Source organism: Castanea sativa, chromosome 11, assembly GCF_040712315.1.
Source record: "Castanea sativa cultivar Marrone di Chiusa Pesio chromosome 11, ASM4071231v1".
NCBI lineage: Eukaryota > Viridiplantae > Streptophyta > Magnoliopsida > Fagales > Fagaceae > Castanea > Castanea sativa.
This window is the reverse complement of record NC_134023.1, coordinates 21454326-21466023: the sequence shown is the minus strand read 5'-3', so window position 1 is coordinate 21466023 and position 11698 is coordinate 21454326. Positions and strand designations below refer to the sequence as shown.

Here is an 11698-nt window from a genome sequence, read left to right as displayed (position 1 = left end):
AAAATTAAAAGATGATATTAAAAGTGAAATTTATCTAAAAAACATTAATCAACAATAATAACGAAATAAATAAACGATTGTAAGCAAATATGAATATATTTCATATTATTAAAATAAATAAACAAAAACAATCAATTCATAGCCACTAAAAGATTTACAAACTGATGAAGTAAAAATATGATTAGTGTTACTTAAAAAATATAATGAATAAATGTTTGAAATTATTTTTTGTGATTGGTGACATGCCAATTTGTAAGACATAAGTAGTAAAATTTGTAATATCTCTAGCATTATTCAAAGATAAAATGCTGTGAAAAGTATCATAAATAGTAAAAATGGTGTAAATAATGATAAAAAAAATAATGAAATAGGTGGTTTGGTCTTTCAAGTTTCAACATGTAGAAGTCTTTTTTTTTTTTTTTTCCCTCCATGTGACTATTAATACAAAAAAAAAAAAAAAAAAATATTAGGAGCCAGGGGGCAGGTGCCCCCCCTGGCACCCCTCTGGCTCCGCCAGTGACTGCACCCCTACAATTTTTATTAACTTTTGCTATTTTTTAATAGAGATGAGATTCTTTTGAAGCTTCCTTAACAAGTGTATAAGGTCACTCCTTTAAAAATTAAAAAAAAAAAAAAAATCTATAAGACAACTAATTAGACGTAACGATCGATCTCAACATGGGATATTTCCGTTGGTCAAGGCTGTTGCCTCACCCAATCATAAAATGCCACGCCGGATTTAAACAAAGCCAAGGCAAACGACATCGTACGGTTTGACCACATAGTTATCTCAGAACTCGTCATCGTCACTCTCATACAAAAGAAGCACATTCTAACATAACATTCGTGTCTGTCTCTCTATCTGTAATAAAATCAGTAACCAGAGCTTAGAAACTAAATATTTAGTAGAAATGGAATGGTGGGCTTTCATGTATGCAGTGGTGATCATAGTGGTGCTGTGTTTATTCACAACAAAAGGAACAGAAGGCATAAGGTTTGTGATAGACAGAGAAGATTGCTTGTCACATAATGTACAGTATGATGGGGACAGTTCATGTTTCTTTCGTTGTCAATAAGGTCAATTCATTTAGGCATTACGATCACAGCGGTGTTGATCTTGTGGTATGTATTTTTTTATACATGGTCTTATTATAGTTAAATGATTAAATTTACAGTTTTCTAATAGCTTAAACTTTTGTTTACTAATGATAATTTATCATATGTCCTTGTTTTTGAGGATTCTTGTGCTTTTAGATTGTTTTCTGCCATGTTTTGTGAGTTACTGGTGCTGGATTTTTTTTTTTCAATGAATGCTGACATATACTTCTTTTTTATTTCTGTTTTTATGGTTATGTAGTACTAGTTGACAATTGAAAATATGCACTTTGACATATTGAGTAAAATGATATTAGTTGTTAAGTTAAATGAACAAAAAGGATACAGTAGTGAATGGTGCACCCTTTGTTGTTTTGTTCGATGGAGCCGTTATTTTAATTTATTTTTTGATTCATCAAATATATGAAGTTGGAACAATTTTTTGTTAGTATGAACAGTAGTTGTGAAGAAGCACAATTATTAGTCCAAGCAAAAAGAAATGAGCTGTGACTTGTTATGGTCCCAGTTGATTGTAGGGCATTGTGAGGAGGGTAATATATGGTGGGGAAGTAATGAGCCTCTTGAGATGGGGTTCAGTTTGGAGCTGAGAGTCTTGAACATAATATTTCATGCTTATTGTGGGAATGCCAGAATGCGCAAGAGAGATGTGAAATTGTGGGATGAGTGGAAAAGGATACAACCCTAATACTTTTGATTTTATCCTGCTGAATAAGAAAGTGTTAGAATAATGATTAAATGACAAAATTCATCATTTTATATTAATTTAAGCTTTTGGAAAAATCGGTAATTTATGATGGTATTAAAGCTAATTAAATTCACCATTCCTAATAGGGGAGACTTTGGTGCTCTCTAGATAAGCCTGCTTTTACTCTTTCTTGATTGGTGCGCTTTATGAATTGAGAGCGGAAGGCAAAAGTCACTGAAGGTTCTTTTATGCCCATTTCTAAGTTGGTGGAATACGATAACAAAATCTTGTGGAGTCCATGTATGGACTTTTAGTGTGTAATTAGATTAAGAGAATATATATAGAATAGAAACAGGTTCGATGTACACGAAGGTTAAAAGGTTTCACATCTAGAGAACATATGTCCTATATTTGGATATATCAAATCCTCTTGAGTTCGATGGATAAAGGATTAATGCATGTGCTGTCTTGGTCCTACTCATTATATATTTGCAGACATTTGTAGAATCACTGAGGGGAATTGTTGATTACTAAATCTACCAGTAAATAGTCATGAGAGCTTGGATTACATATGCATCTGATACTTCTAGTTTCTATGCAGGTGAAGCCCAACAAAAGATTTATTTGTGACTCAAAAAGTCAATTCATTGACTGGCACTTTTCAGTGGCACATTTTGGAAGGACAAAGATGTATATTGTTTAATCACGTAGAAAATTCAATATTAAGAAGTTGAGATTGTTTTTTCACATATTTTCCCTGAATTTCACTGGATTTTTTTTCCTTGTAATCCTTCGCCAAAGAATCATTATTAATTTCTTTATTATGTTGAGATTATCAGATAAAAGGACCTACTGGCGAGCTGATTCAAGATTTTCATGATAGGACAAGTGAGAAATGAGTTTAAAGTTCAAAGGAAAGGGCTTTACCAATTCTGATTCTCTAACAAGTCTCCCTACCATGGAACTATTGACTTTGATGTACGTGTTGATCACTTCACATACTTTGATCAGCAAGCAAAAGATGGTGAGAGGCTTCACTTCTTTTTACTCCTTAATAATTCCTCTTCCTTTTTGCGTTTTACCAAGCTCTTTTGAAGAATGATCTCTGGATTTGTTGTTGATCTCTGCAGAGCATTTTGCCCCCTTACTGGAACAGATAGCAAAGTTGGAGGAAGCTTCTTACAACATCCAATTTGAACAACATTGGTTAGAGGCTCAGACTGATCGCAAGGCAATAGGTACTGTCTGAGGGGTAAGTGGGTTAGAGGAGAAAGAGTGTTTGTAAGTGGGTTAGAGCCTTGGCTTTCATCTACACGTGGGAAAGGGTAATGTCTGGGTCATAATATGTAAGGGAATAAGTGTGTTTGGGCTTTTCATAAGGTTTTGTCTAATTTGGTCTAATATTCAACAGCAGCTCATCTTTTAGATAACAGTAACGTGATATTTTGGGTAACAGTTAAAAAGAGTTAATGAGTAGAAGTTAAAAATGCTAAATGCAAGATTAGAGCGTTATTTTTTTTGTTATATGAAAGTATTGAATTCTTAAAAAAAATGAAATTAGTTTTCAAATTAAATGAATTTGGAACCATCTTTTGTTAGTCCGAACAAAGGTTTGTAAGAGCACAATCATTGGTCTAAACAAAAGCCATAACTCCCTAGCATTATTGGCCTTAGTTTAGTTTCGTCATTGTGTCTGATCCTTAAGCTACTTCCAATTAACCTAAAGCCCATAAAATGACCAAAACATTAATAATAATAATAATAACGCTTTAAAATAAAAACAAGTTCCATTCAATTCCAATTGTTATTTTTGCTAAGTTGGAGCCCTAAAATTCCTTATTTGAGGTGTTTGCCATGTCGACAATTGTTGAGCTTTTATTTTTATTTTTTAAAGTTGAATATATATATATATACACACACACTTTACTCCTTCATTTCATATGTTATTGCATACTTCACAAATACATTTTATATGTTTTTGCCAATTTCAATAGGGCTATTTGGGGGAAGGCCAGTTTCAATAGGGGTGTTTGTGGGAAGGCCAATGTCATGAGGGATATGATGGTAATGGAAACGGCCTCTGCCAGAACAAAATTGGCAGCAACAAGGGTCACGAAAACAACAAATCATCCCTTGTGTGCTTCCAATAAAAGCTAAGAATACCATCAATACAAGCATAAAAACCTTCACCACAAATTGCTTGTAGCCTTCCATTAACACTTGCTCTTGAAGTTCTTTAAATGACAAGTGTTAGTCGTCTTGAGTTGTAGAATGACAGTGATTGTGTTCATAAATAGGTTTAAAAAAAAATTGATATGAAAACTCTTGGGAAAACACTAAAGAGCTCATTTATTAAATTGTCGTTTCCCTCCCCTATCCCCCCTTCCCTATTGAATGTTTCCTCTCTATCCACTTAATTGCCGTTTCCAAATCCCTCAATGCTAGCCATTATCTTATTTAATATTTATTTATTTATTTATACTTTTCAAGGGTAGCGGATGCCCGGTTTAAATGTGATTAAGAGACCCAAATATACCACCGCACACCCTTGGTGCAGTGGTCACTCTACAAGTATAAATGCTTGTGGGGTGTGGGGGGCAAAGGCCGGGTTTCAAGTCTCCAGGAGGGAGTTTCACACACATATACACACTTAGATTAGGCTAGATGCTAGAGTAGAAATTCCATCTTGTAAAAAAAAAAAAAACCAAATATTAATTTTGTCCTTAGGTAACTTATGTGCTTTGATTATCGGGACAAAAAAAATACAAAACAAAATGTATGTGCTTTGACAATAAAGGTGTTAAAAAAAAATTGCAAGAATTGAGGGGAATGGTTGATTACTTTTTTTTTTTGATGAAAAAATAAAGGTTGATTACTAAATCTACAAGTAAATAGTAATCTCATGAGAATACTGATTACATAACTTATGTAAATGAGGCCCAACAGATGACTTATTTATGCTCAAAATATTCAATTGATTGACTGAGACTTTTTTGTGACACAATTTGGATGGATAGAAAAGTATATTGCTTATTCATGCGAGAAATTTAATATTAAGGAACTTTAGATTTTTTGCACATCGTTGCCCTGCTATTTTCTAGATTTATTTTCCATGTAATTCTTCTCTTAATTCAACCAATCAAATGAGTGATGTGCAATAAATATTATAAAGACAAATTTCATTTTCTTATTGGTGGTTGGAGTCGAGGCTCCAAACATACAATGCTTACTCTTTTTATTTGAAAAAAAAAAAGCTGATGGGTTCGTTCTGGTTAATACTTTTTAATTTGTACTTAGGGTTCGTTTGGTATGTTGTAATAGCTCATGTAATGGAATAGTTATTCATATGTAATAGCAATTCGGTCATTTAGTTACATCTTTATTACATGGATTAGTTATTACATTGGAATAACTATTCTTTAAATTGTAGAATAGCTATTCCTCCTTAAAATGGATGTAATGTAATAGCTATTCTTTAGTGTATACAATAGGTTTTAAAATTAATATATTTCCAAAAAAAATAAAGTTTCCTTATATGTCATCATTTACAAGCTTTCCATATGTAACAACTAAATTTATAAATAGTAATAATTATTCTATTACTGTAACACCCCAACCTAATTGCATAATTAATTTATGGGTTTATATGCTTGTTATCATCTTAATTACTTTAAGTGAATAAAATCTTTGATATTGTGATATTACAGAAGATATATGCTCTTTTAATGTTTTAGAAAGGAGTTTTATAAAGTTAAGAATATATATATATATATATATATATATATATATATATATATATATGCAAAGTTATCTTGTCTTTGGGCCTTTCTTGAAATATAAGCTTATAAGGAGGTAAAAAGTATAAATGACAAAAGTTGAGAAAAGTGGGTTGTGATCTTTTCTTTCCCTAGCATTACACGTGCCCCCACCCCAAAGTCAATTCCCTTATCTTTTCTTTTGCTGTACCTAGGGGTGTCAAATGGCTGGGTTTGGGTGGATTTGGGTTGGGTATAATTGGGTTGAGTATATAAAACTCACTTACCCATTAAAATCCAGTTAACTAATTGCTTCTAACCCAAATCCAACCCAACCCAATTATTATGGGTAAACCCCAACCCACCCAATTACCCAATTATCAAAATTACCAAAATGCCACTAAAGTGAAAACCCCAATACTTTCTTGGATTCCATTTTCCACTCTCCCTAGTCTCCATTCTTGGGATTAAAAAATTCCACATAAGCACATCCACATCAGCAATTATATTAAAAATTCAAATAAAAAAATATTTTCTTTTCTTTTCTATTTTCTTTCACTTTCTTGGCAACCAAACTGTAAGTGCACAATTGCACCTGGCCCCAAGAACAGTTACGGGCTCAGGCCCAACGAGCCTTAAACAATCTAATTTGTAGAGTGTGGGCTTGAAACCCAGGTTAGAAGTGTTTGAGGATTAAATAGCAAGCTAAAGATGATAAACGCTTAAAAACAACAAAGAATGCTATGAATCAAACTGCCCGGACGTAAGCCGAGAACTGTTCTTATATAATTTCTCTTTCCTTCTTTTTATCTTTCTTTTAGGTTACAAAGAGGGAGACCCCCTCCTTTCTGTCTTAGATTCCCCCTTAAATACTACTCTCTTGTATCCATTTTACACGTGTTGCTTTACCTCCCCTTTAACCTAGATATTTCCTTTCCCAGTGCCTTTGAATAGTAACCAGAAGTTTCTCTTCCACTGTTCAGGTGTCACTTCCCCATCAATGTGGCCAGGGTGGTAGGTGCAGGGTCTTTAATGTGGAGGTAGCAGCCTTTATCTTTGACATTTCTTCAACACCAGTGCTTCTGGGGCATTCTAGGGTTTACCTCTTTTAACCACTGGTCTTAACCGTGTCATCTCCTAATCTTTATTGCGAAACCCCGAGTTCTTCGGTGTCCGTCCGAGGATAAGTCCACCCTCGGCTGGATCCTCGGACCCTCGGCTGGATCCTCGGACCCTCGGCGTATGGGCCGACCCATAGTACCAATAAATTCTAAACCTAGTAGCAGGTCGGCCTTCCTTAACACGGCCCAAAAGGCCCACATTCTCATCAGGATCTTTTCGCTCCCCACAATAGCCCCTCAAAACTCTAATTTTCAACGTCCGAGGAGAAAAATAGGGTTTTGATCCGACGAGAACCTACTCCACTCACTTTGTTAGTAATGGTACGTGTGGAAATCGTTTCGCGTCCCAGAAGATGCCATTTGGCGGTTTTATTTTGAACAACGCGCGTATTTAATACTGCCAGTTACACTTTGTCCTTCACGTTCAACGGTGAGATGGGCATCCAACGGCCCTCATTACTCCACGAAATTTTAGGCGGGACAAATATAATTTCGAGGCCGCCTTTTCGCACGTCGTGACGCTTCGGGAACCTGCGCCTTCATTTAATTCATCAGGGATCAATCCCATCAAAACACCTACAATCATTCTTTACCAGCAGAAAACCGTGGAAACCCGTACCTCCAACTTTGTAAGTTCTTGCTCTCTCTGTTCTTAACCTTTTCTCCTCGGATACAGTCCTCGGTTGTCTTCGTAAACATTTTTTCCTTTAAAGTTTAGCCTTTCGTTCTTTTATAATGGGTAAGTTTAAGTGTCTAGTTGATTCCGTCGCTGGGATGGAGGGTTTTAGGGCTAAATACCGTATTCCCAGCGATGTAGGACTAAAATATTGCCCGGTAGAAGCCGTGGCCGGTTCTAGGAAAGAGGGAGAGGTTATCATTCCTATGATTAGGGATGGCAATTTAGATCCGGCCCGCGGATACCCGGCCCGGCCCGATAAAGAATAGGGTCGGGTATGGGTTTTTAAAAAAAAACCCGAAGCGGGTTCGGGTCGAGTCCGGGTTTTATAAAAAAATCCGAAACCCGACCCGAAACCCGCCCCGGATAAAAACCCGGTTATGGAGGATAAGACATTTTGTAAGAATTTCTTAGTCTTTTTCATTTGTTAGTTGGAGGATAAGACATTTTGTAATTTTCTAGACTTGTGGGATTTATTTTATAGCTTTTTAAGTGATTTGTTGATTTAAAATCTTAGTTGTGATTTGTTGATTTATGATTAACTTATAATTTGGTTTGATTTGGTTGCCCTATAATGTGGCCTAAATGCCAAATTTTGGCATTTGGGCCATGTTAAATGGCTTGAATAGGCTTGAATTTAGGGAAAAAATTTAATGGGCTTCAAAAAAAAAAAATTTGTTAGGCTAGATTTGGGCCCAAGAAGATAAACGGGGCCCGCGGGGCCCGTGGGGCCCGGTGGAGCGGGTATGGGCCCCGAAAAAAAAACCCGATTAATAATCGGGCCGGGTCCGGGTTTCGGGTCTTGGCCCGCGGGTCGGGTCCGGGTATGCAAAAACCCGGCCCGAACCCGACCCGTTGCCATTCCTACCTATGATAGCCTTTATAGAGGGTGGAATGACCCTTCCAATGAAACCCGTAATGAGGGAATACCTTCGCAACCACCGGTTGTGTCCCGATCAATGCCTCCCAAACGTTTTTAGAGTTCTAGGTAGTGTAGACGCTCTCAACGAGCAGATGGGTTTAAACCTCACATGGCACGATGTCATGTTCCTATATGAGTCTCATAAACTTTCTAAGGTAGGTTATTATATTAAATCTCGGTCCAGCACCGTTAGGCTAATCTCCTGTCTGCCCAAATCAAACAAAGGCATGAAGGACGACTACTTGATCGTTTAAAGGCCACGACGACGGCCTGCCCGGTTGAGTGGGATCCGGAGTACGGCACGCCGTAGGATTAATCTCCCCACAACACAACTTCTCCTAACACACACAGAAATGCGTATTCATATTTACTTAAATTTGTTAAATATTTGTGTGAATCGACCGGATTTGTTCGTTTTGACGTCTTTTGCGAGATAAGCCGGCACGTGCGTCCTCGTCGAGTCATTGTAACATTGCCGATCTAAACCGAGTACTTCGCTCGAAGTGTTCGTTAGTGAAGACTTACAACTACGGGCTGCTCACCTCATTCTAGGGTACAACCCCCTTTCCTCGGACTTCCGGGGAGATAGAGAGCGCCATAATTGCGGGCGGCCGAAGACGAAGGAGGATAAACGTAGCTCGGCCTACTTTACGGACGACCGCGAACTCCGGACGCTCCCAACACCGTTTTGTACCGGCCTATGCAGCAATCCCACTTGCCGTGCACTCACAAACAACTGTCATTCCGGAGAAGAGCGGTGTCTTCTTCACACACTCTTGACGACGAGATAGATCAATTCCATCTCGAAGACACCGAGAGACCTCGCGGGAACCCGGTTGTGGTACTTTCCGACGAGGAGGAAGAAGCCACCGAGGCCTCTAGAATTGCGGGGTTTGTAGTTGCCCTTCCCCAGGGGACGAATTTGAAGAAGACATGGGAAGAATGGAGGGTCTCCTCACAAATAGAGCTGCTAAGGTTGCGAGAAAAAAAGAAAACGGGGACGTCCCGAGTTCCCCCGGCTTTACCTCCTCCTCCTCCTCCAGTGAGCCAAAGCGCCAGTAGGGGATCCCGAAGAAGAGGAAGGGGGATAATGAGGGGACAATTAATAAAGACCCAAAGAAACCACGCCAACAACCCCCGTCGGCCCAATGACGAAGCCTGGACAAGGGCAAGGGTAGAGCCCGTTCGGTTGAAATCGGGGAATTCGAGGCCGAAGTGCGAGTGCGCGAGCACCGACAGTCCTACGATCTAAAGGTTGGACGGCGCACCCATCTCACCGATCCGGTATAAGGGCGGTCCAACAAGGCCACGCCCACCACTGGCCGAGGTCTTGGAACGCCCTCTTCCGCCCGAGGACATGGAGACCTTGGAAAAGATGGGCCGGCCCACAGTATTCCTCTCACTAAAAAGAGACTTAAGCGGTAAGTTTTCTCCTTTTTTAGGAAGGTTCCACTTTTGATAATATTTATAGGTAAGTTTGTTTTTTTATTGTTCCTAACTCCATCATACTTTGTTACGAGGCTATTCGGGAGGTCTTTGTAGGCGAAAAGCTTATTGAAGACACTCGGAAAGTAGCCGGGCGGAAGCTCGAAATAAGGATGGAGCGAGAAGTCTTTGGGCACGGCCACCCTTTGCGAGAACGAGAGGGCCGACCTCGGAGGTGTCGGATACGAGGGAGAGAGAAAAATGGGGTCGAGTCAAACTTGAGACCATGAAGACCTAGATAGAAGGACGGCGCAAGCTCCTTCATGCAAGAGATGAAGAGCTCTCCCAAGCTCAAAGGGAGTGCTCGGATGCGAAGAAGCCGGCGATGAAGGAAGAAGCCAGCTCGCTTCCAACTCTCTCTTTCAAGCCGCTAAGCGGGCAAGTTTTGATGAAGGGGTAGCAACCACCGAGGAGCGGTGACAGAGGAGTTCGCGGCTTTATGCGCGAATGCGTCAAAAAGTATGGGGGAAGCTTTAAACGCAGCGGAGTTCCCCCGATCTTCGGATTTGAGGAAGTCCGAGAACGTTTGGCTTCCCCTAGAAATCTGAGGAGATTGAAGAGGCTCCTGCTGCTACTCCTACCCACGAGACAATTCTTCTGCCCTACCTCCGGTGGTCCCACGGCAAATTCTGATCCTACGAGAACCTTCGGTTCCAACAAAGAGAAGGAAGGAGGAGGGATGCGGAGAAGGACTTAAGCCAAACGAGTTGAACCCAACGTCCGCCAATGAAGACAAGCGAGATAAGGGAAAGCAGATCTTGACTCCGTTTGAGCTAGAGTTGAGAAAGACCGAGGGCACTAGTACCTCTCAGCATGAGCCTCCTCCAAAAGCTTAGGACTTAGCTTAGGGCTTCTCTTTTTCCATTTTTGAATTATCTATGTAATGCATATTTAACTGATTAATGAAGAACAATTTCATTTACTTTTCACTTGGGTCGTATCTGTTATACTTTATTTTACTTTTTTTTTGTATTTGTTATAAATATTGTCATTAGCACATAACCAAAATTTCTCAGAGTAAACAAATCTAACTCCAAGGGTTGCACAATCATAACTTTCACATAATCTTATGTACATCATTAAAGATTTAATAAAAAGTGACATGGTTAATATATTCAAACAATGCCTTGATTAAAAAGAAAAGAGGACTTCATATAATGATTAAGCCCTTATAATGCACAACACTGTTTCTAGTAGGATGTAAGATCCGAGGACCATTCCTTACACAAAATTGCTTAACACTTAAAGACATGAAACTTAAGGTCCGAGTTTAATAAACAGTAACGCATTAACATCCAGACATAATAAGGAGATAACCTTGATCAAAATTGTGGTCCGACGATAAGACTTCACCACTTTTATGTTTGATTCTTAAAAATTATAACTTCAAATGTTAATTTTCCCAAAGTAGGAGGTCCGAAGACCCAACATAACTAAGGTTCTGTTTAACAAATGACAAGACATCAATTTCCACAAGGTTTGTGGTCCGAGGACTGCCCTTAACCAAGTTTCTGTTTCATTCTTAAAAATTGATAACTTCAAATGTTAATTTTCCCAAAGTAGGAGGTCCGAAGACCCGGCATAACTAAGGTTCTGTTTAACAAATGACAAGACATCAATTTCCACAAGGTTCGTGGTACGAGGACTGCACTTAACCAAGTTTCTGTTTGATTCTTAAAAATTGATAACTTCAAATGTTAATTTTCCCAAAGTAGGAGGTCGAAGACCGGCATAACTAAGGTTCGTTTAACAAATGACAAGACATCAATTTCCACAAGGTTTGTGGTCGAGGACTGCACTTAACCAAGTTTACGTTTGATTCTTAAAATTGATAACTTCAAATGTTAATTTTCCCAAAGTAGGAGGTCAGAGACCCGGCATAACTAAGGTTGTTTAACAAATGACAAGACATCAATTTCCACAAGGTTTGTGGTCCGA

The 11698-nt window shown here is 38.6% G+C and overlaps 1 protein-coding gene across 1 annotated transcript; it reads left to right on the top strand.

The window, feature by feature from the left end:
• Window positions 1-911: 911 nt before the first annotated feature.
• Window positions 912-3113, top strand: LOC142614833 (transmembrane emp24 domain-containing protein p24beta2). Its single transcript, XM_075787471.1, is given in 5 exon segments — window positions 912-1048; window positions 1050-1122; window positions 2641-2696; window positions 2698-2825; window positions 2932-3113. Coding segments are annotated over 5 exon segments (513 nt in total). The 3' UTR covers window positions 3051-3113.
• The last annotated feature ends 8585 nt before the right edge of the window (window positions 3114-11698 follow it).